The sequence below is a fragment of the Mytilus galloprovincialis genome, chromosome 5 (genome assembly GCF_965363235.1).
Source record: "Mytilus galloprovincialis chromosome 5, xbMytGall1.hap1.1, whole genome shotgun sequence".
NCBI lineage: Eukaryota > Metazoa > Mollusca > Bivalvia > Mytilida > Mytilidae > Mytilus > Mytilus galloprovincialis.
Window position 1 is genome coordinate 37,546,021 of NC_134842.1, and position 24,818 is coordinate 37,570,838.

Here is a 24,818-nt window from a genome sequence, read left to right on the forward strand (position 1 = left end):
CATAATACATTTCAATCTTGGATAGAACCTTCACTATTACAATGTTTCATGAAATTCCCAAAGAAGTAATTTTGGAGGCGCAATTGATTTTTTTCTTGAAATATGATAAAAATAAAACATAAAAACAAGCAGAATATTCCAACCTCCAACAAAAATTACAAAGGTTTGCAAACAAAATAATGATTTTAATAGAAATATAATTCATGTGTATCCTGCTTTTACCTTTGGAAACTAATTTAGCCATATGTACCCCAAAGTACCTCTTGGTGGCTCTCATGTCATATCTAAAATTTCCTTAGTAAATTATCAACTTATGGGTTATACTTACTTGGCAGGAACAATTAATGACATGAAATTTGAGCGCTAAAAAAGTGTGGTATTTTACAACAAATATATAGTGCCATGTAAAGTATCATGGTCTGAAACGTAAAGTTGTATGAACGTACACTCTTGCAAGCATTACAAACTCGAGAAGGCTAAACCTTGGAGTAGTCGGATGCCATTGGTTGTTTATCTCCGACAAAGCAGGCATTTTGGAATAATGATGTAGACTGGTTGACCCGCAGTCTGACTTATGTGTCCAGGTAAGGTGACACGTCTTCCTGCGAACTGTTACCTCTGATGATCCTATTCCTGGTATATAAGCGTATTTTTCTGATATCACGCTTACCGTGCAGTATGTCTGGAACAAATGAGGCTGCAGGATTCATAATTTTAGCACACTTAATCACACGTTTAAGTTCTAATATAAATTTAATATTTGTCACTGGACGTCAAATACCAATTAACAACAAGTTAAATATAACAAAATCATACAATTTTCATTGTTGTGTGTGCCCTTTAAACTATATACAATAATGTTCCGATCGTGTGTGCATACATGTCAATACATTCAAACATAACTCCCTTTTTAGTTCACATGACCTGTAAGGTCAAGAGAGCTTTTCTCATCACTTGACGTACGTCTGTCGTCCATCGTCGTCGTCTGTTAACTTTTACAAATATCTTCTCCTCTGAAACTACTTGGTTAAATTGAACTTAGCCACAATCATCACTAGGGTATCTAGTTTTAAAAATGTGTCCGATGACCCCGCCTGTCAGACAAGATGACCGACATAGCTAGAAATAGAGCATAAGGGTAAAATGCAGTTTTTGGCTTATATCTCTGAAACAAAAAGCATTTAGAGCAAATCTGACAAGGGGTAAACATGTTACAATGTTAAGATCTATCTGCCTTGTAATTTTCAGACAAAGCCGACAACCTGTTATTGGGTTGCTGCCCCTGAATGATGATATTTAGGATTTTTTGCAGTTTTTGGTTATTATCTTCAATTTTATCATAGTTAGAGATAAACTGTAAACAGCAATAATGTTCAGCATAGTAAGATCTACAAATAAATCTCCATGAACTAAATTATCAGTCGACCCCTTAAGGAGTTATTGCCCTTTATAGATAGTTTTTTACAATTTTTGTAATCTTTTACAAAAAAATTGTAATCTTTTACAAAAATCTTCTTCTATTGAATTACGGAGACAAATTTAACCAAACTTTTCCACAATCATCACTAAGGTATCTTGTTCAACAGATTTAGATTTATCTGCACATGCCCTGAAATTTTCAGACGAGTCCTACAACCCGTTGTTGGGTTGCAGCCCCTGAGTTAGTAATTTTACGGAAATTTTGGCAGTTTTTTGTTATTATCTTGGATATCATTATAGTATCTAATCATATCTTATATCTAATACTAGTACTATTAATTATGATTTTAACTTTATTTAACATGATTTTCAAAGCATCAGTAAATACAGGTGAGCGACACAGGCTCTTGAGAGCCTCTAGTCATTTGTGTCAGGACCCATCATGGCTTGGTCAGCACGATATCTCTTTGCATATTTATAACTGCATGTGCATCTTTATATAAAGGTGGACATTGATTGATCTTGGTTTGGTGTCACAGCATTGAATTTTTTTAACATGGGTATTTTCCCCACTTGCAGTTTCTTTTACGTTTTTTTTACAAAGTAACCTATCTATGGCAGGCGAAGGGAGTCGACTCAGGAGCGCTGTTATTGGATTAAGGGTCCAATATAAATGAATATATGTTTTTCAGTATTTATCTATGAACAACTGCAGTGTGTATATTTACAATATAAATTTTGAAACTCATTGAAATATTTTCTAGAGGACTATTCAAAAAGACTTCGAAGATTCAATAAATTACATGGCACTATATATTTGTTGTCAAAAGTTCTCGAATATGTAACACTTGCAAGGGTGTACATTCATGCAACTCTACGTTTCAGACCTATTCTTTACATGGCACTATTTGTAGTCAGAAGTCCCCACTTTTTTAGTGCCCACATTTCATGTCATTTAAAATTGTTCCTGCCAAGAAAGTATAACCTATAAGTTGATAATTTGCTAAACAAATTTTAGATATGACATAAGAGGTCAAATGGAGCCACCAAGAGGTACGTATAGTTTGAGGTACATATGGCTAAACTAGTTTCCAAAGCTAAAACAGGATAAGCATGAATATGTCTAATAAAATCATTATTTTTTGCAATTTTTGGGAGAGTGGTATATTCTGCTAGTTTTTATGTTTTTATTTTGATCATATTTCAACAAAAAATCATTTCGCCTAAAAAATTACTTCTTTCTGAATTTCATGAAACACGGTAATTTTGAAGGTTCAAGATCCGAGATTGAAGTGCATTATGAAAGAACTTCATAACTACGATTGTAACTGAAAGTTAAATTTGAACTCAAACTCATTAATAACTTGTATTCGAAGTTTTAATCGAAACACACAGCTCGAAATTTATCTCTAAATTTGACTCAAACTCGAACTCGAAGCATAGTTCATACTTTAACTCAAACTTGAACTCGAACTATGACTTGAACCCTGACTGTAACTTTTTAACTGGAATTCAGAATTCTTAACTGAACTCGAACACTTGTTATTCGTTCGTGGGTTAGCCATAATGACTGAACAAATCATGCATGTGATAAAAGCTATAAAGAAACATACTATTTCAGTAGACTAGCTAGATAGTAAACACATTTGATCATCAAAAACAGTTGTTGTGTCTATATATTTATTTACTTATTTATCAATTAATAACATATCATAGCACTAATAGTAATAATAGAATCAATCACTCATTTATATAGTCATTTATAATTCAACATGTTGCTGTGTATTACTAAATAATTTCTCCAAGAGTCGTTGTCCAGTTTTATGATGACTGTATCTCTTGGCAGTTGGTATAATCTTTGAGATAGTCCCTGATTTAACAGAATGGTTGACAAAGTCCCAGCATGCCTTTTCAAGGTCATCCAGACCAAACTGTGATGCACCACATAAAAGTCCAGCTACACATGAACTGTTGATATCCACAGAACCACTGTGTATGAACTGTATTATCTTTTTGAAGTCCTCTGGTTCATACTTCCTCACAATAATGGTAACTTTGTCTGATTTTACTATGGTTTTCTTTTTCTTTCCTTTTTTGTCAGCTTTACTCTGAAATTCAGCTTCTTTTTGTTTCTTTAAAATGAGATTGTACAGCACCCTGCTTCTTGTTCCTAAGATGGCCTTGACACCATAAACTTTGACATTTTCTGGTCCAACTTCAAATGTGACATCACAAAGTTCTGGTATGGATGAGATGACCTTCAGTTGTTCAGTCAGAGCTTGTGTATTTCTGTAACTCATCTTTTCTTTGATCTTGACTGGGTCCCTGTTGTAGCTGGTTGGTACAAGTGTGTCATATTGTGATTTCTGAGTTGGTGTAGATGACTCTGAGTCTGAAGGTGTGGATTCATAACCAGATGAATACTCATCCTGCTCCACCTTCTCAAAGTCCATTAAAGCCAGAGTGGATTCACATCTATCCATATTGTAGTTGTTAAAGTGTATATAGTTTAAGATATAATTTGAAATGATATGGACTTTCAAATAACTGTATTTATATTCAAGCATTTAACGAAATGAAATGCTCCTTTTTGACAAGTAGCATAAAATGACATATAAATTGAGACATGGAGACATTTCTGTCAATTCTCAGTTCCACAGAGTAGTTGGCTTGTCTATGGCTTGGGGTCATCAATGTATTGAATTAATCCAATTAACAGGTTGATTAGTTTGTAAAGCTAATTGATAAATCCTGTTATAATCTAACGAGGTGAAAACAATATGAGCAAATCTGATTGATAGTTTTGTAATTAAATCAATAACAGTTTGAATTGTTTGAATTTATTTATGGAAGGTGACATTAAAAAATATTACTTTTCCTAACAAAACTAACAGTAAAGATATCAATCATTTGAATTTTTAAGTCAACTTTTATTTGGATTAAGGTGGTACCTAACACTACAGGGAGATAACTCTGTAAAATTAGCAGAACGTTTTAATGACGTTGTGTTCATAAAGGAATATTAAGCTTCTCAAAGATCAAAATAAGTGTTCGTCAAACTGCTATATAACCAGTGTAATTTTTCTGATTAAACGGTTGGTTCAAATTTTTTGAAATTTTTATATTTTTGTCAAAGGGTCAAAGTTAATACTTTGTCAAAATTTTAAGAAAATTAAACGAGCCAAATTAATTTTAGTTAAAGTGTTAGGTACCACCTTAATTTGACTGTATCAATTTTTTTTATATGAACTTACTAATATTGAAAGTGATAAATTTAATATTATAATATATCATATATAATGTATGTCTTGGTGTGTGCATCTTAGAATTTAGTAAATAAGATAAATTCTAACCAAGTCAACTAGAGATAAAGCTTAACAAGAGGCTGTCACAACGACAGCAAACCGGATTTATTAACATTTTTTTGTGTCCTGGCAATATCACAAGAACCATTACTGATGAATGGTGAAAGTGAAAATCGTCAATATCAAATTTGACCTCCATTTTGTCATCAGTATCAACATATTAAAATTTGAAAAGCTTAGATTGAATGGTTCATGAGTAAATGCAACAACGTGAATGGAAACGCCATTTTACGATCTTTCAAGAACCATAACTCCTGAATGGTAAAAGCCAAAATCGTCATTACTGAACTTGACCTCTATTTTGTCATCAGTAACAACATACTAAAATTTCAAAAGCTTTGGTTGAATGGTTCATGAGAAAATGCACGGACACGACGGGAAACACCATTTTTCAATCTTTCAAGAACCATAACTCCAGAACGGTAAAAGTCAAAATCGTCATTATTGAACTTGACCTCCATTTTGTCATCAGTAACAGCATATTAAAATTTCGGAAGCTTTGGTAGAACAGTTCTTGCATAAATGCACGGACACGACTGGAAACTCCATTTTTCAATCTTTCAAGAACCATAACTCCTGAACGGTAAAAGTCAAAATCGTCATTATTGAACTTGACCTCCATTCTGTCATCAGTAACAATATATTAAAATTTGGGAAGCTTTGGTAGAACAGTTCATGCGTAAATGCACGGACACGACTGGAAACTCCATTTTTCAATCTTTCAAGAACCATAACTCCTGAACGGTAAAAGTCAAAATCGCCATTATTGAACTTGACCTTCGTATAGTTGTCAGTAATAACATATTAAATTTTAAAAGCTTTGGTTGAACGGTTCATGAGTTAATGCACGGACAACATTTGATTGCCGCCCGCCCGCCCGCCTGCCCGATGTACATCCCCAAATCAATAACCGACATTTTTGTCATAAAAATCCGGATAAAAATTAATTGTGAATACTGTCAAGTAAAACTACATACATCTGCAACCACATTGAAAAGTCAAAGCAAATCCAGTTTTTTATTTATTTTTTATGTCCATGTTGAATATTCATTATTTTAGAATCAGAATATCATACATGTATTATTTTATGAGTTGAATAAAATTGAGAATGGAAATGGGGAATGTGCCAAAGAGACAACAACCCGACCATAGAAAAAAAAAAAAAAAAACAACAACAGCAGAAGGTCACCAACAGGTCTTCAATGTAGCGAGAAATTCCCGCACCCGGAGGCGTGCTGTACTTGGTCCTTCTTATTTTGTGCTGTAACAGAATAAGTGAGTGTTGGTCTCACAAATAAGTTTGACCCCACATTTTTGTGTGCCTCTTCTAAGTAAGTTGCCTGTTATCTATAGGTTGCCTAATAACGCTTTTGTTTTGGCATAAATCATGCCATCTCTTTTGAGATGTTTCACATTTTTTCATGCCAGGACCTTTTCAAGCTTTCATTATATATTGTATGTGTTTTGCTTATTGTTGAAGGCAAATGACCTATAGTTGTCAACATCCTCATCATTTGGTCTCTGATGGACAGTTGACTTATTGACAGTCACATCACATCTTCTTATTTTTATACTATACATAAAACTTCTGAAACAAAATGCTAACTCAGTAGTATTTATTCATCTAGACATAAACAAATATTTTTGACATGATTGAGAAATATGACATGTACAAAATAAATAGCTACAGAAAATATCTCGTTTCACTTAAAATCAGCAATAGTTTTCATGGGGTCTATATATAAATATGGTTTGTATTGTAGACCCTGTTAGTCCATGAAAATTTCAGACCTTATCAGTCCACCCAGAAAATCATAACACAAAGTGGTGCTCCATTCTGTAAACCAAATCCTTCAACAGCAATAACTTTGAATATGAAAATGTTTTATCTATCAGCCTATTGGTTATATACATTTCATCTGACCTCTGTGTACTCCTTTTTTTTAAATTTGTTATGGTGGTTTGTGAATTCTTCTAATGGTTTTAAACCAAGGATGATACACACCAAAACAATCTTAGATATTTTGTAAAAAAAATAGTTGGAATTTAAAAGATCTTTTTACCATAAGTAGAATTCATAAATTGTTATAAACCATTTCCATAAATTGTCTTCTGAAGCTAAGCATATCAGCAGAAACATTTAATGAACTGTAAACAAAAAATGCTGAGTATATTCCACTTTAATTAGTTATGCTTCTTTTAGTTTGATATTTGGATGATAAAACATGCAGAAATGTGTTATTTTAGCTTCTAATCTGACATGAATACCAGTAATCAGTTATTTTGAATAGAAAATGCACAAAAATATAATGATTTTTTTTTCATCAAAAGAGGCTTTAACAGAGAGAACATTTGTATGCAACCTGCAAGTTTTCTTCAGGTTTACGTGAAATTAAACTTTGTTATAGGACATCATTTATATTACACAAAAACACTGGAATCTGTAGTCTTGGCATTTTATATTTTGTTTAGCTTTCAGTACAATAAAGGTACAATTGTATGATAATATCTTAAGGAAATCTATCAAGCTTTTATAATTAATATACAAAGTTTTAAAAAACAGAATATTTATGTAGTGAATATATAACACTCATATCTTTGTTCTTATGAAGATAATGGATTATACAAAAACTAAAATCTACATCAATTTACAAAACTTCATTGCACAAAATAAATCCTCAAGAGTCATCCTAAGAGCTTATTCCCGGTAAAAAAATAGTTATTAGAAAACTGTAGTTGGAATGAAACAGAAATCCGTCAAATATTGATATTTTTTAAAACCGTTTTAACAGGTTTAAAAAAAACAAAAAAACTGAGAATTTGTCTATTCATACTAAAATGTGTTTGTCTGAAATTTGACTATTTTGCAGGTTATATAGAGAGATGTATACTGCAACATGTACAGTGTTATATGCAATGTATATGTCACTTTTTTATTTACCTTCAAGAAAAGATAAATTCCAAGTAAGGCCCTACAGAGTCAAAAATCTTTCACATCATTCTTCTCAATACTATGAAGTTCCTGACCAAATATCATTCCATAACAGAGTAGGAGAGTAATATGTAACAAACTTAACAGAAGGACGGACAAAATCATTGTAGTATACAACCCAAGGAGTGGGTGGGTAGTGTTGGGAGTACAATACAAATGTATTTCATTAGAAAGTTTTGGTGCAAACAAGATTTTTCATTTTCAACATGTGTATGTGCGTTGAGGACACAGTTGATACATTTATGAGCACAGGAGCAGATAGCATGACATAAACAGAGAATTTTTTAACAGACTGTTGTTTTGAAAGGTGACTATAGCTAAATATCAATGTACATTTGATTCAAAAATTATTTTGCCAGTTATTGTTTTAAAATTAACAAATCATGACAAATATCAATAAGCAGTATTTTTGTTACTAATTACATGTGCAAAATGACAAAAGAAAATGATAGTTTATTCATTTTCCTAGTATTTTACCCTTTTGACACTGTTTGCCTTTCTAAAACCTTCCATACCTTCCAATTGTAAGAACCTGTTATACATAGTGATGTTTACAATCTCCAAAGAAAGCGAAAAGGGAAATTGATAGGTTTCCTGATATTAAAATAAATAATAAGGATTTGAGAAAATATTTATTACTTCTAAATTCAAAATGGACCAATACTAGCTAAGTTGTATTGGTGATATAAATTTGGTACAGTGACAAGGTTTCAACTGACTTCTTCTTTAAAAATGTGTATACATTAATAGCACTTCTATTAAATAAACAAAGTTAACAAAGTTTGAATTAACCAAGGTCTTTGTTATTTTTTTACATTTAATCAACAGTATTATGAATATAAATTAGTACAGTAGCAAATGTAAACATAAGATTCCTCAAATTTGAAAGACAGTATGAATACATGTGAACTACAAAGAACTTTTAAATAATACATTACTACACAAGGCATTGATTCGACTTTTGAAAGCTTTAAGCCTCGAAAGCTATCTCTTAAATCTCTTAATTGACAAAATAGTATTGTACTACATTGTATAATATAAATATTTAATAAACATATTTGTGCTGCACTAAACTAAACATTTCACAGGACCTGCCCAGAACCAAAAACAAAATAATACACTGTTTATCATGGTTCATTTATTTTGAGACATTATATTTGGTAAAAATATCACAATATTCTTATGAACATTGTTAGTCTTTCACTTTTAGTCTGATTTTCTGTTAGACTGTCAAAGGGAAGTAATTCATGAATTTTATTTTATTCAAAGGGAAGAAACTCATGACATATGTTTATTCAGAGGGAAGTTATATAACAAATGTGTGTGCTTAGAGGGGTAAGAATTATACCTACATATATAAAAATACAGAAAACAAAAATAAAAAATGAAGAGTATATCACAATGAAATTCTAGTAGATACATGGTTTTAATAACGCCAAGTCCTTAACAATAATGATGCAGCAGTATAAAAATACTTTTACCTAATGTTACACAACCTAAATATTAAATGCATGTTATTGTATCATTGATATAGCAATTCTTAACAATTACAACCCTTCAAAAAAACTCTTATTAAAGGGAGAAGAAAAACACTATATTCTACACTGTATACTGGCAAATAAACTTTTAACTTTCCTATAAGAGGTAGCGGTTTTGATTTGTTACTTTTTTTAAAACTTGATAATTCTATGTTAGCCTGACATTTTGTTAAATTTTTTAGAAAGCATTTCATTTCATTTCCTTTCCATTCTATTTACAATAGAATCAGATTTATTTGGTAGCAATTAGCGAGCATTACTATTGAATTCTCAATTACTTTTGCGAATTTACAATTATTAAGCCCTAGTTTCAGAATTCTATCACAATATTTCTTTTAATAATCTAAATTTACAACTCATGACTTATAATAGATTTGAAGTTTGGTATCTTAATTAAAAAAACAAAAATCAAGTGTATTCAAAATATATTGTGATTTTGATATTTATGTTTTTTAATTAAGAAAGCTGTAAACACACATACCTTCATGCAACCATACACGAATGTAATGAATAAAAGTCACTCAATATCATATGCATAATGTCTTTATATGAAATATGGCAATATGCTCTGAAATTAATTGTATGATTGACAAGTGCAAAACTGTCAAGTGGGGTATTTGTGTGAGTTGTTTATTTTCCACATTTTAGGATTCAAGATAAATTGCTACAATATCCTTTCCTTTAAATTTAAAATTGAGAGGATTAGAATCAGGACATGAAAATCCAACTTTATGATCATATTTTGACCCTTAAACTTCATTCAAAGGTGATATTTTTTCTCTCTTGAAAATTATAAATCTCATCATTAAATAACTCTTAACAAAGTATCATGGTTAAATCTTCCTTGTAAGAAACCTCAAACTGACTTGGTAGGCACATTTGGATTGTTGTAATGATAGACTTTTTCATCTTTTTTTTTCGGAATCTGAAATACTTGAACTATTGACATCATAGAATAATCACTTTTGAAATGTTGCGTCAGACTTTTTATATGTCATGATGTAAAAAATATCTGTCAAAAAATCTATATCTAGTAGATGTTCAAATATATTACAGAACCCGTAAATTATCAAAAGTGTTCCATTCAATTTCACGGCTAATACTTCTTAAAATTCCATGACTCTTTATGGCTGCTATGTAGATAGTTATAAGCAGTAAAGCAATCTATAAATACACTTTAGTTTTGAAGTCTAAAAAATAATTACAAATAATGATATGAGCTTTATTTATGAAGGATTGCTTGTCACAATGAAAAGATGTTGTGTTAATAAATATACAACAAAACAAACATACAAAAATCATTCAGCAAAAAATATATGGGTGTGAGTCCAAAATTTTTTAAAAGGCCAATTTACCGATGATTTCAGCTACTGATAGTTAGTCAATGAAATCGGGTAAAATTGAAAGCCCTATAGTGAGAATTACATAATAAACTGGAGATGTGGAGCTGACGGACAAAGGCAATATAAACAATAATTAGCATACATTAACATAAAATACTGGTTTTGTGCATTAAGATATCACCATTGTACTTTTAAAGGTGGCTCTGTTCTGTGAAACAAATGAAACAAACATATAAAAACAAAAAAGATTGCTTTCATCATGAGAAATAAAAACAAAGGAATGAGTGTATAAATTAAGTATCTAAGATTCCTGTCATTATTTTTCTTCATCAGTGCCTTTAGTTCCCTTTATACTGCCTTTTCTTCTTGCCTGAAAATACAAAATGGAATTTTAAATATAGCAAAAGGTTGATTGAGTAGGTGGTGTTTAACGCCACTTTCAACATTATTGTGCTATTTTGAGGCATTTATTTATTATTTGTTGGAGGAAGTCAGAGAGAACCACAACCATTTGTGGGAAAGCTGACAACCCTAGTCAATTAGGATTTGAGTCAAGAGCAACTGACCCTTGATGGATTTAAAACTCACAACCTCAGTGTTGACAGGCTAGTGATACAGTAGTTTACTGAGGCCTCTATAGCAAAAGAACTTTTGGTTTTACCAAAAAAGAATGCAAAAGAACAGTACCGTATTTCCATCAGTAAATACATAAGCACTGCATAGATAATATTTCATTGTCTATAATTTTCCCTATAGCATTGTTTAAGAATTACATTGTCAAACAGGGTGTAAAATAAATCAGGTAACCAATGATTTACCACTCAAAATAAGGTCAGTATTTTACTGTTGTACTACTGAATAATTTCTAATTTTTTATAAATCTTTAATTCTAACTGAAAGACACTTTCCATTTTCAGGGTTTTAACTAGAAACAAAACACATTTTTCTGTGCTCATTTTAAAATTCTTCCATCATCCACATTTTAATTAAATCTATATTCAATCACTACATACATTCCATGATCTATATTTTATCCATCTCTATTCTACCGCACTTTGTAATTTCTGACTGAACTGAATATCAACAAACTTCCTACCTCATCTAATTCATTCTTTGTTTCTTCTTCTATCCGTCTGATATCTTCCATAGTAAAACCGTGCCATTTATCCATCCAACAAAACACTTGTCTATGGAAATTTGTAAATATTCTTTTTTCTTGCTGTAAAAAGAACAAGACAAATCTAACACACTATGACTATAGCTAATGCTCACTTCATGACAAAAACTCTTTTCAAATATTAAACATGTCAATTAAAAAAAAGTACAAGTCAGCAAAGGGACAGTAAAAAATTATGCTTGTAAGTTGAATTGTCTAAGGATGTGGGTCAAAGTAATCTCCATTGGAATGAGATGTGCAAATACAACATGCATACATATATCAATGACCTACCACTAGTGAATCCCCTTAAAATAACCTATCAAAACTTTATATTGTTGTTACTGCAGCTTTGGAAAATGATGAAAAGCCAATGAACCGTCTACAAATGGAGTGATGGAAAGACGGAAAGAAAAACTGTCAATGGTCACATTTAATGCAGCCCTAGGTGCATAAGTATGAACCCCAACAAAAACCAGCTCAATGAAATATAAGATGTACTAGTATAGGAATATGATGACTTAGTTTTCAAAAGGAATCTCCAGATTAACTATTTGATATTAAGGTGATCAAGCAAAATGATTGTCTAAGATAAAATACATTTCATAACCAACAATTTCATATGAATCCTTTGCAACCAAAGTTTTCAATTAACATAATTCTATATATAGCAGAGTATCAATGTAAGATTTATCAACAAATAAGCATTTGTTTTGTGAGATAATTGTATCTTTTTTTTCATCACGTTAAAATACAAATAAATGGAGAAAGTGTCTATGGGTCCTCCCTAGTAAATATGCATGAGACAATGTACTAATTGTAAAAGTGATGCCACCCAATTTTTAACTTGATCTGTGTTATGAGGTAATAAGCATTGTGTAAGTTTTATAACATTTGGTTTAGTTAAACTTAAGTTAAACTCAAAGTTAAAGAAGGGAAATGACAGAATGAGATTTAGCAATTTTTCCATTTATAAAGGGGCATAACTCAAGAACAATAAAATTGACACCATCAATGTCAAACTTGATCTGTTTTTTATGGTATTAAGCATTGTGTATATTTATAACATTTTGTTGAGGCAAACTAAAGATAAAACAGAAATAAAAAATTCAGCAATTTTTATGTTTATAAAGGGGCATAACTCATGAATGTTAAAAGTGAAGCCATCCTATTTCAACTTGATTTGTGTTTTGTGGTAATAAGCATTGTATAAGTTTTATATCCTTTGGTATGTACACCATAGACGGAAAGGACCAAGAAGAGTAACACTTAATGCCCCATTGGCCCAGCTGCAAAGGCATAAAAACCTATACTTGTCTATATGACAGGCATGTAATCCACACAAATTAACTTCCCTTTAGCTATCTTTTAATTATGTATCCAATTATAAGTAAACTGACTGTGTATCACTTAATATTTACCTATAAAATCTACCTCAATCATCCAGTTATGTATTAAATTATAACTATACAGTGTCACTAAATATTAACACATAACATACTTACAGTTTGTATAAATTTTTCTACTCTGTTCTGTAAACCAAACCATTTAAATTTACAGGAAACCAATTTATAACAACACATCACAGGGTCAGCTTTTTCCTACAAAATTGAAAAAAAAAAATAATTCTTTAATCAAACATTCACTATAACTTACCTTAAAATATCAAACATTCTGTTTCGAAGTAGGAATGTGTCTATACCATTTTTTTATGATAACTGTAAACTTGAAATTAAAAGTTCATTTTTTTCCCATCTGTTATGTTTTAACCCTTCCTTTATTGTTGCATAATATATTTGCTCTTTGTGGAATTTCTTTGCTGCTGATATATCTGCTCAATGGCCAAGTTCTTTGTGTGGTTGATATATTTGAACAATGACCCAGTTCTTCCTAGCTGTATAGTATATTTGCAATAACCCAGTTCTTTCTTGCTACACGATATATTTGCACTATGACCCAGTTCTTTCTTACTACAGGATATATTTGCACTATGACCCAGTTCTTTGATGCTACATGAAATATTTGCACTATGACCCATTCCATATATTTGAACTATGACCCAGTTCTTATTTGCTATATGATACATTTGAACTATGACCTAGTACTATCTTGGTGTATTGTGGCTTTGACCCAGTTTGTGGCAGTGATGGTGGATGTAAGCAAGACAGAAAAGTATCTTCAACAATCCCTCAAACAACCTGTATATAACTGAAATGTTTTTTTATTGTTATAAACATCAATTAAAGTTAAATGGCTTCATTTTACAATTTTAGTGACAAAATTTCCAGTACTGCTTAACAACTGTTTCATGTTAATACGGAACAGTGGTGTACAAAGAACACTGGGGTTTATAAGTGAGACACTTGGCCTTATGGTCATAAAAATTCAGTGTATAATTATCTTATTCACTCAGAATTCAACCAATAAAAATACTTGATTTGGTGTTTCAAGCTCAAATTTTGTAATCTGAACCATAGAACCTGATTCCATTATATCCCCTGCAAGGAATATAATTTGACTTTTGGTGTTAACACCACTTTTAAGCACCGCATTTAGGCTATTTCGTGATGGCCACTTTTTATTTGTGGAGGAAGCAGGAGTCCCTAGAGAAAACCACCAACCAACGATAGGAAATCTGGCGATCCAAGTCAATTAAGATTTGAGTAGAGTGCACCTGCATGAGCCAGATTGGAACTCACAACCTCAGTGTGGACTGGCTAGCGATTACAGCAGTGACTATATCAAGACTAACCTGCCAATTTCCTACTAAGGGACCTCTATTGGTTTTCTCTGATTTATTCTTCGATGGATCCCATTCTAATTTGTAGTCCTGTTAACAGAAAAAAACACCTCACAAGTTATAAATATTACAGATTCAAACTTTCATAAATTATTGAATTCTTAATCTAAACATTAACTTATTTGCTTGTTTGTTTAAAGGTTAACCTTTAATTCTTTACTATATATTGTATATATATATATATATATACATAAATATACCCTGTATGTAAAAACTACCTGTTCACAGAAGATTTTCAGCCATCCTTTTTGTGACCCATCCCATGATTTGCCTGGCTAGTAAATTACTAGTATCAATTTTGCATTTGAACAGAGGAACTTTGATTATTTAAAGAGTTAGATTTTACTACCAAAACGGTTAAATTCCTGAACTGACAGTTTTACAATATAAAGTATATAATCTTACAATATACCAGAAATGTTTTTCAATAATTGGCCGATAAAAAATTATCTCTGCCAGCCAAATTAAAAAATTTTCAAGGACTTTATTGCTTTCAGAAAATATAAATAAACATGATATCAGCTATAACTTCGTAAATCAAACTGACTGTGACTGCAGTAAATATAATCCTATTGGAAAATTGTTGATTTCATCCCCCCTCCCCCCAATTTCAGGATTGCAAATTAATTGCCCAAGTGCAGGTAAACATAATACGTACGTCATGTTTAATAGGATCATTGGCTATGTCTATAGGTACAACTTTTCTAATTCTCATATCTTCTGGGATTAAACCGTGTACCTGAAAGGAAAACATATAAAATGAATTTTAGTTTAAATAGTATTTTACTCATAACATTTTCTGGTTCTGGATTCCAAAAAAGTTTATAAGAGAGTGGGGGATTCAATTTTTGCGAATATAACTATATATACATTGAATGGAATCATTTGAACTTTGCATATACTTGAATGTGATTTTTTCACTATAAATGTGATTTTTTCATTATAAACTGGTGACACACACAGAGATATCTTTTGGCTGAAAAAAAAAGACAATCTGATGGACAGCAACAACAACATAGCAACAGGTGGCAGGGCCTTAAAACTGATATGTACTGCAGGGATCTCCATGGCCTGTTTAACGATGGCGCCCCGCCATCGTTCAAATGTCTTGCGCCATCGTCAAATGACTTGCGCCATCGTTAAATTGTTTTGCGCCATCGTTAAATTGTCTTCCGCCATCGTTCAAAACTTCATCGTTTTTTGCAGCCCGACGCCATTTTTTTTATCAATTATTATCAAATGCATGTAATTGCATAACCCTTAGGCTTTTTATGTTATAATCCAATATAGTTCTAACGCCTGAGGGTTATCCGGATTAAGATCGCCAATCAGTTGTACCTGAGCTTGTACAGGTAGATCAACAAACCACACAGGAGAATACTTATCTGAGGATAGACGATCCATTTGTCGAATTAATCAACTAAGTTTTAGCAAATGATTATGATATTTTGGATTAAATAAAAAAATTCATAATCCAGTTACAAAGAAAACAGTTTAACAAGTAGAACACGTGCTTTATTTTGACTTACGCAATCAGCATCCCCCTTTTTTAAGAAGTACAAAATAAGACGCAAAACAGTAAATATTATTTCATTGCAAATAACTTGAATACTGCTGTAACGATAATTTAGAATTACTTTAAAAGTTTAAAAGTAAAAACTTAAATATTTCCTGTAAAGGAATATCGTATCGTAATTCCGAATTCATTTCGTATATTACAATCAAATTGATACATCCGCGTTTCCGGTTTCTATTCAGACTCGAAAGATGCATGTTGCACAGCATCAATTTGACAGATAAAGTCATTAAAAACGTTTTCATTTGTCAATGTTTGCTTTACAAATCTCTTTAACCTTTTACATAACCCGTACGAATCGTTTTGTTGTTGCTGCAAATCAGCCATACCGGTAATGGGTTCTGAATTTGACAACTGTCCATGAAAAATAAGCTCCACATCATTTGATTTTTAACCCCCATAACAATTACCAAAAATACAAGAAATCTACATGGGGACCTTCATGACAGCTTTTGGTCATTCTCGACTAAAGGGGGACCATGAAGACTTGGCATTTGAATGGTTAAAAACGGCAATAAATGAAAATATTGATACTTCTAATTCTATAATGAAAATTCAAATAAATATAATTTAAATTAGCATGTTCACCATTCCTTGTATAGAGAGATAAAATACTTCCGATCGCGCTACACTGTACAGCGTAGACACGGTTTGTAATGTGTAAGTTCCTCCATCGTTCAATTTTCATCCATGGAGATCCCTGGTACTGATAGAAATGCAAATTAATAAAAAAAAATATCATTGATCTTTACAAGTAGGTCCTATCAAACTGAAAAGTTAGTATTTAAAATTTCTTATCAATTCAACACTCATAAATTTAGCTGTAAGATATGTTCATATATTTTGTTTAAATACATGACCCTGTTTATGAACAATAAAAACAAAATGAACCTCAATTATGTCACTATTAAGGCATCATATTTTGGAGAAAAGAGGGGCATAACCTTACATTTTCTTTATTGCCTTTATCATCCATGTGCATGGTTTCTATCTTTATATAAAAAGCATCTTTCATGTAATCTGGATTCTGAAAAAAGGAAGAAAGTTATGGTTTGTAAATGTGAAAATATATATCAGTGGTTGTCATTTGTTCATGTGTTACATGTGTGCTTTTTTTTTTTTAAATTAATTGGGCCGTTAGTTTTCAGGACCATTTATAGCTGACTAGGCGGTAGTGGCATTTGCTCATTGTTGAAGGCTGTACAGTGACCTATAGCTTTTAATTTTTGTGTCATTTGGTCTCTTGTGGTGAGTTGACTCATTGGCAATCATACCACATCATCTTTTTTTTTTTATCAGACATGTTATTCATAATTATCAACACTTTTAAAGCGTTGCTACGAAAACTTATTCTATAATACATGTAATAATTAAATGGTTTCCTAAGTGGTGTAGGGGAACACAAAAGAGTTCAAACCAGTCATAAACTCTCTATTCTAAAACAACAACTTCTCATTTAAATCAGTTTTATATATGTCATTCTTGGGACTTTAAAAGCTGAGTATGTGGTATTGGTTTTGCTCATTGTTGAGTTTTGTAAGGCGAATTATAGTTATCAAATTCTATGGCATGTGGTCTATGGGTGAGAGTTGTCTCATTGGCAATCATACCACATCTTCTTACACTTGTTTCGATATATATTTAATGTTGTTTCTATGGTAACTTACTGTAATAATAGTTCTACAATAAGGATAAGCATTCCAAGCTTCTTCATGTATCTCCAGAGATCCTTTAGGGGCTATCAAACGTATAAAAGCTGGAACTCGACTGAAAAATACATTTCAACATAGATAATTTGTTGCACATTCATATTTACATTCTAAAGGTCAAAAAATGAATTATTGTAGTCTTCTTTTTAACCTTTCACATGAAATCTGCACATATATACTTTGCCGTCAAATAAGTTTAACACAGCCACATTCTATATATGCCAGTCACAAGTCAGGAGCCTGTAATTGATTGGTTGTTGGTTTTTTCTCATATTTGATTGTTTTTAATTGTTTTGCATAGTTTGTTCCTAGTTTGTGCCTTTACACCAGTATACCAGGTTGGGGGCCAGTTTGGCACCATCAAATGAGTTTAACCCTGCCACATTTTGCATGTTCCTGTCCCAAGTCAGGAGCCTGTAATTCATAGATTGTTGTTTGTTGCTGTGTAGCATATTCATTTTTTGTTCATTATTTTGTACATAAGTTAGGCCATTAGTTTTCTCGTTTGTATTGTATAACAATTTTTTTATGTCGAGGCCTTTTGGCAATAATACAATATCTTCTTATTTTTATATTTACACATTCTTACCTTGATAAGTGGTAGATTTTATGTGTAAACTGTCCAGTGGTATATGTTTTACCATTAGCCTCTAACTTTGACTTGGGTGCATGATGAGTTTCATCAAAAGGTTCATTGACACGAACTTCAATACCTTCACCTCCTCCTGTCTCGTTTTTACTTGCTTCAGCAACGGACCATAATTGAGCAACTTGATACTGAAACAGATGATTAATTCATTGCATACATTTTTCCACTCAGATTATCAATTTTTCAAATACTTGTTAAGGAAAATTGGACAAATTTTGTTGACAATTTAGTCAGAGAATGTAAAGACGATTTAAAATCTATGAACATATATGCCTTTGATTAATATGATCTGAAAATGATATAAATTCACTTCAATAACACTTTCCCCAACTTTCCAAAATGCTATTTTCTACCAACTCTTACCAAGTCTAGAATTGAAAACAAAAATTGAAGAGTGAATTAAACTTTAAATCAATAAATGATAAAACTAGACAATCACTAAGCTCCCAGAAATTTTACATTTTTTGTATAATTAACTTCATATGTCATGTATGTAATGCTTTGGCAAAACATAAAAGTATGGCCATGTTAAGAAACAGGCATGTACAGCAGCTTTTGGCAAATTGATTTTGATTTTGTCTCATCTTAACTTTTAAAGGATTTTAACAATGCTTTCCAAGTATTGATAGCCCAAACTGTTTTTAAATGTAAAGAATTGAAAGGATTTCATTTCCATGGTAACAATAACAAACTTGTACTTACCTCATCCACTGTCATAGGAAGTACCACACGACTGAAAGAGAAAGAATTAGAAAGATGTTAATACATGTATATCATTATAATAATCAGATACAAACATTGTATGGCTTAGTTACAAGACTATGACATGTATATTATTAAACCACAGAGTTCTCAAAACCTTTTTTTAGCATTTTGGTCATTTTGTGGCAGTCAGTTTTTCTTAACTTATTACGTATACGCAACTCGGCTCGAGTACAAAATTCATTCTGGAAACACAAACTCCAGTATTACATTGGTTGATTTCTGAGTTAAGGTGGTACCTAACACTACAGGGAGATAACTCTGTAAAATCAGCTAAACATTTAATTTCGTTGTGTTGTTAAGGAAATATTAAGCTTCTCAATGATCAAAATAAGTGTTTGTCAAACTGCTATATAACCAGTGTAATTTTTCTGATAAAACGGTTGGTTCAAATTTTTTGAAATTTTTATATTTATGTAAAAGGGTCAAGGTAAATACTTTGTCAAAATTTTAAGAAAATTAAACGAGCCAAATTAATTTTACTTAAAGTGTTGGGTACCACCTTAAGAGTATGATTGTTCCCTTGTTCCCTTGAAAGTTTTATTGCTGTAAGCACTAGACCAACATTTGAAAGAACACTCAAACCATGTAAACAATTTAACATTTTCTTGAATAGAAAATAAGCAGTATCAGACTTCACTCTTTTCAACCACAAATTTTTTTCTTGGACTGATACAATGACATTTCAACTATGAATTTTAATCTGAAACATCAAAAAACTTCACAAATTCTTCATCTTCAAATATAACTGGGACAAACATATTAATATTTTAGAAGATAAATGAGAAGGTATAAAAAAAATATCATTTTAGAAAAATGAGAAGATACAAAAAATATAATTTTAGAAGAAAAATGAGAAGATTTAGGGTTATAAATTGATATAGTGTTAATTCAGGTTCTTTCATGATAACATTTAAGGAAATTTTGTCCAAAGAGAATATGAGAATATATTTCAGTTGCAGATATATCTAGAATTACACACTTCTAACACTAATATTTTCAGTTGTGTTTAAATTAATATTCAGAAAATTTAACCTTGAACAAAGTTTCTGAGAAAGGGTGCATATTATGCTGCCATGAAGTTGTATTCAGTCAGTCATGTCCTATATAAGGATGAAAATGATTTTGTCAAAGGCTGTATTTGCCTAAATATTCTCAAATTCTTTACCTACTTCATGTACAAATGTACTTGCCCTCCCAAAAAACTGCGAGCTACTGCTCACTGATGATACCCCCGCCGCAAGTGGATAATATTAATAGTGTAAAAATATGCAAGTGTTCGGTAAACAGGAAGTTGTCGAGTGATGAATCTGAAAACGCATCACACGGTATAGCTGACTTATAAAAATCCTGAAACCAAATTTCAGAAATCCTTGTATTGTAGTTCCTGAGAAAAATGTGACGAAAATTTTTAACTTGGTTATCATGTGTAAAATCATACAAGTGTTCGGTAAACAGGAAGTTGTCGAGTGATGAATCTGAAAACGCATCACACGGTATAGCTGACTTATATAAATCCTGAAACCAAATTTCAGAAATCCTTGTATTGTAGTTCCTGAGAAAAATGTGACGAAAATTTTCAACTTGGCTATCATGTGTAAAATCATACAAGTGTTCGGTAAACAGGAAGTTGTCGAGTGATGAATCTGAAAACGCATTACACGGTATAGCTGACTTATATAAATCCTGAAACCAAATTTCAGAAATCCTTGTATTGTAGTTCCTGAGAAAAATGTGACGAAAATTTTCAACTTGGCTATCATGTGTAAAATCAGACAAGTGTTCGGTAAACAGGAAGTTGTCAAGTGATGAATCTGAAAACGCATCACACGGTATGGCTGACATATATAAATGTTGATACCAAATTACAGAAAGGGTGGATGTGTAGTTCCTGAGAAAAATGTGACGAAAGTTTCATGGGACGGACTGACTGACGGACTGACGGACTGATGGACGGACTGATGGACGGACAGACAGAGGTAAAACAGTATACCCCCCCTTTTTTAAAGCGGGGGTATAATTATACAGAAGTTAAAAATGCATAAAATTTGAAGAAAAAAACATGTTTCTTTTGAAACTTTCCCCACAATGTTTTTGGTCTACAGTATCAACATGATCAGGTGACCAAGTGCTATATTTTGTCAACCATCCTTTTCAAATTATCTGTTTTTCTAAATTTGTGTTGCAACTACAAATGTATCACAGAACTTTCCAAATGTGCATGCAGAATTTTGAAATATACATCGTATATATTTAATGCTCATATGATTACTTGAAATAACCTTTATTATATAATATAATTTATCTGATACAAATATTAATATATATTTGAAATATTTTAGATAATGAATATATTAACCCAAGGCTAACAAATCTATGAAGCATGTACAAGTTAACATTGTATTATAGCAATATTAGACTATCTCTTCATGTTATAGGGCATAACACATGACCTAGATATAAAGATTTATATAATAGGAGGAAGTTTATCATACAAGTACAGTTTTGTGAAGGAATATTAAGTCATGAAAGTAGGTCAAGTAACCGCAAAGATAATTTAGACATAAAATGTACATATACGTGTATGTGTATACTTTAGGATCTTGAAAGGTATATATATATTCATAATCTGGTTTTAAATCCCCCCAATCCAAGAAAAAGGCACACTTGTAATAAGAATATTTATATTTTTTTCAAAAATTCAAGAAATTGTAAATAGTTTCATAGAATTCCAACCGTGTGTCTCACTTGTGATTGAAGTTTTCAGTGTAAGAGTAAAATTTTGATTGACATTCAGTTTAATAAGGAAAAACACAACATAATCAAACCATTTCTCGTATACTATTTCTTGATATTGACCAAGGTAATTTTCAAAACATTCCATGAAAGTATAATGAAGTTAGTGTTGTGAATAAAAGGTAATCCCAGACTGTATGTAATTCATAAAGTCATGAAAGTCAAATGTTACTTCAGATTAATAAAAAAAAGTAGTTTTACATGTATATACAAACTTGAAAGGCTGAGTTTTTCTATAAAACACATGTATGTAAATTAAAACTTTCTTTTTTTAAAAAGAAAATCCTTTATTCTATAAAAAATCTTCAGAAATGTACTGCTATTGAATTATAGTCTTCCCATGCTCTAATTCACAAACTGGTTTTTGGAAAATGGACAGGTTTGATTTTTTAAGGCAAAAAATAATATAGTAATATGTCATGTGATGGACAGAACCTGTTGCTGAGTTGGTTATGTATACTTTTTAACTTACAAACTTTCAATCAAGTATGTAATGTGCTTGGTCACATGCACATTTGCCCCATATTTTCATTTTCAAGTCTGTTAACGTTACATATTTTTATTTAATCTTTATCCCATCCCATGAAATAAATAGGCTTACTATTATGTACACCACATACATGACATACTTTGCTAAAGGGATACTTTTGACAAATATTAAGAATTTGAGAATAAGATATTAAATTCACAATGTTTTATTTCTTATTTTTACAATCATATATATATTCATTTTGATGTTTATTACAATGCCCCCTCTTTTCTTATGGACTTGAAATGAGTAACAATATGAAGCAAGTATTTTTACTTGAACACCTATATATATATATCAATTGCACATATTCGTAATGTAGTTTGTTAGTCAAGTTTTGAAGACTGTAATTTGTTTTTTTGTCAATTTGAAAATATATTTTTAATGATATTTTTAATTTATCTTTGACTTAAGGTATTTGATTATCGCTTTGGTACTCTCTGTCTCATTTTTATATGTTTATAAGACTTCTATATAAGTTGTAATACATTTGTACTCTGAAAATAAAAAATTATTGAATCTGGATTAATCTTGAATTCAGAAAATTTGATATAGAAATTTGCTGTCTCACTAATTAGCGACAAATGAAGAATTTTAGCGACAAGAAGACTGTTTAGCGACAGGAAAACATTTTTTTTTATATCAAAATAATGTATTCCAAATAAATTTTAAAAGAATATGCAACAAAAACTATTTTAGCGACAAGAAAGTTAATATTTTACCAATAAATAGATAGAAAAAAAATTGAAACATAGTTCTAATTACTATATTTATTTGTGTGATATTTTATTATTTATTATGAATATTACAGCAAGAATTACGTTTACCCTGTTCCATTACGATATTAATTTTACTTGTTTTTTAGAACAATAATATATCTATCTTATAATTTGTTTTTAAAACTCTCTTTGTACAATACATGTATATAATAACCTTGAAAAATGCATTATTTTGTGCATCATTGTCCAGAAAATACAAATACAGACACAAATTGTGAAATACAAAGAACTGAAATCAAACAAGAGGAAAACATTGTAATATTTTATTTTTGTAATTTTTCATTAATAAATACTGTTAAACTAAATAATAAAAAAAATTAAATGCATACTATCTAATATTTATTTGGAATAGAATAGAATAGAATAGAATAGAATATTTTTATTTACCAAATTAGGGCCCCAGGAGGGCATATAGCATACAGACAATATTATTATAAACAATAACATATGCAAATAAGAATAAGAAATCGTAATAAAAAAAAATTCTTGTCGCAAAAAAAATTCTTCTTGTCGCTAATTAGTGAGACCCGAAATTTGCAATGCAGATTTCTTGATTTATCATGTTTATTGACTGTTGTTGGCCTATTTCAGAGGCAAATAATACATAAATATTCAGTATGCATGTTATACATCTCACTCAGCTAAACAGACAACCTTTTTGTGTTTGAAGAAGGGGGCCCCCAACTTGAAGACCAGCCTCTGAAAAATGCCCTTTTATTGGCTTGAACCAATATTTTCAAGTAATCATTAATATCATGATCAGCAAGTCTTGAATCAATTTATAAAGATTACCTCCTATCAAGCACCATTTAGATTTTTCAATAAGTAAATAATTAACTAAATATGTATGTGATTTTAAACCTACTTTTTGACCCTGCTTTAGAGTGCACTGACAGTGTAGTCATTCTTTGAGATTCCTCATTTGAACTTTTGCTACTAACATATCAACAGCAATTTCTAGTTAAACTAAAAGCTGTTACAGTTATCTGTGTTAAAAAGATACAAAAGAAAACTATGGAATGAATGGGATTAACATGTTATTGATTTTAGATCAGGAGTTGATCAGTAGCGATTGACATAATCTGGTCTTGATCTCAGTCACAATTCACTTTACCTTACATAAAACAACTCAAAATACTCATGCAAGTTCCAACACCCAAAAGTAAACACCAAACTTACTATTCACTAATGTTTGGGGACGTAGGAGGCATATTTTAACGTATTTTTATAGCCGGTCTTTCAGAAATGTGTTTCCCTGGGTGGACCGAATGACGTCATGTGCGGACAGCTTTTTCGTTCTGCAGTGAAGATATAGGAATTTCCGGACGTTGAAACTATTCGAATGACTTGTAATTTCTCATATTTTATCATTTTTTAATTTATTATAAAATTCAAGTATTAATTA

At 31.1% G+C, this 24,818-nt stretch overlaps 2 protein-coding genes across 2 annotated transcripts; both read right to left on the reverse strand.

Moving 5' to 3' along the window:
* Positions 1-3,179: 3,179 nt before the first annotated feature.
* Positions 3,180-3,902, reverse strand: LOC143077063 (serine-enriched protein-like). The gene has a single exon (XM_076252947.1). It carries the CDS (start codon positions 3,900-3,902, stop codon positions 3,180-3,182), a length of 723 nt encoding a protein of 240 aa, XP_076109062.1.
* Positions 3,903-10,564: 6,662 nt separating this feature from the next.
* LOC143075752 (phosphatidylinositol transfer protein alpha isoform-like) lies at positions 10,565-24,707 on the reverse strand. Its single transcript, XM_076251316.1, has 10 exons — positions 24,593-24,707; positions 19,250-19,280; positions 18,488-18,675; positions 17,857-17,956; positions 17,139-17,216; positions 15,272-15,352; positions 14,566-14,643; positions 13,319-13,414; positions 11,754-11,876; positions 10,565-11,027 (listed from the first exon to the last, which is right to left on the reverse strand). The coding sequence occupies exons 1-10, from the start codon at positions 24,622-24,624 to the stop codon at positions 10,974-10,976; spliced, it is 861 nt and encodes a 286-aa protein (XP_076107431.1). The 5' UTR covers positions 24,625-24,707; the 3' UTR covers positions 10,565-10,973.
* Positions 24,708-24,818: the final 111 nt, after the last annotated feature.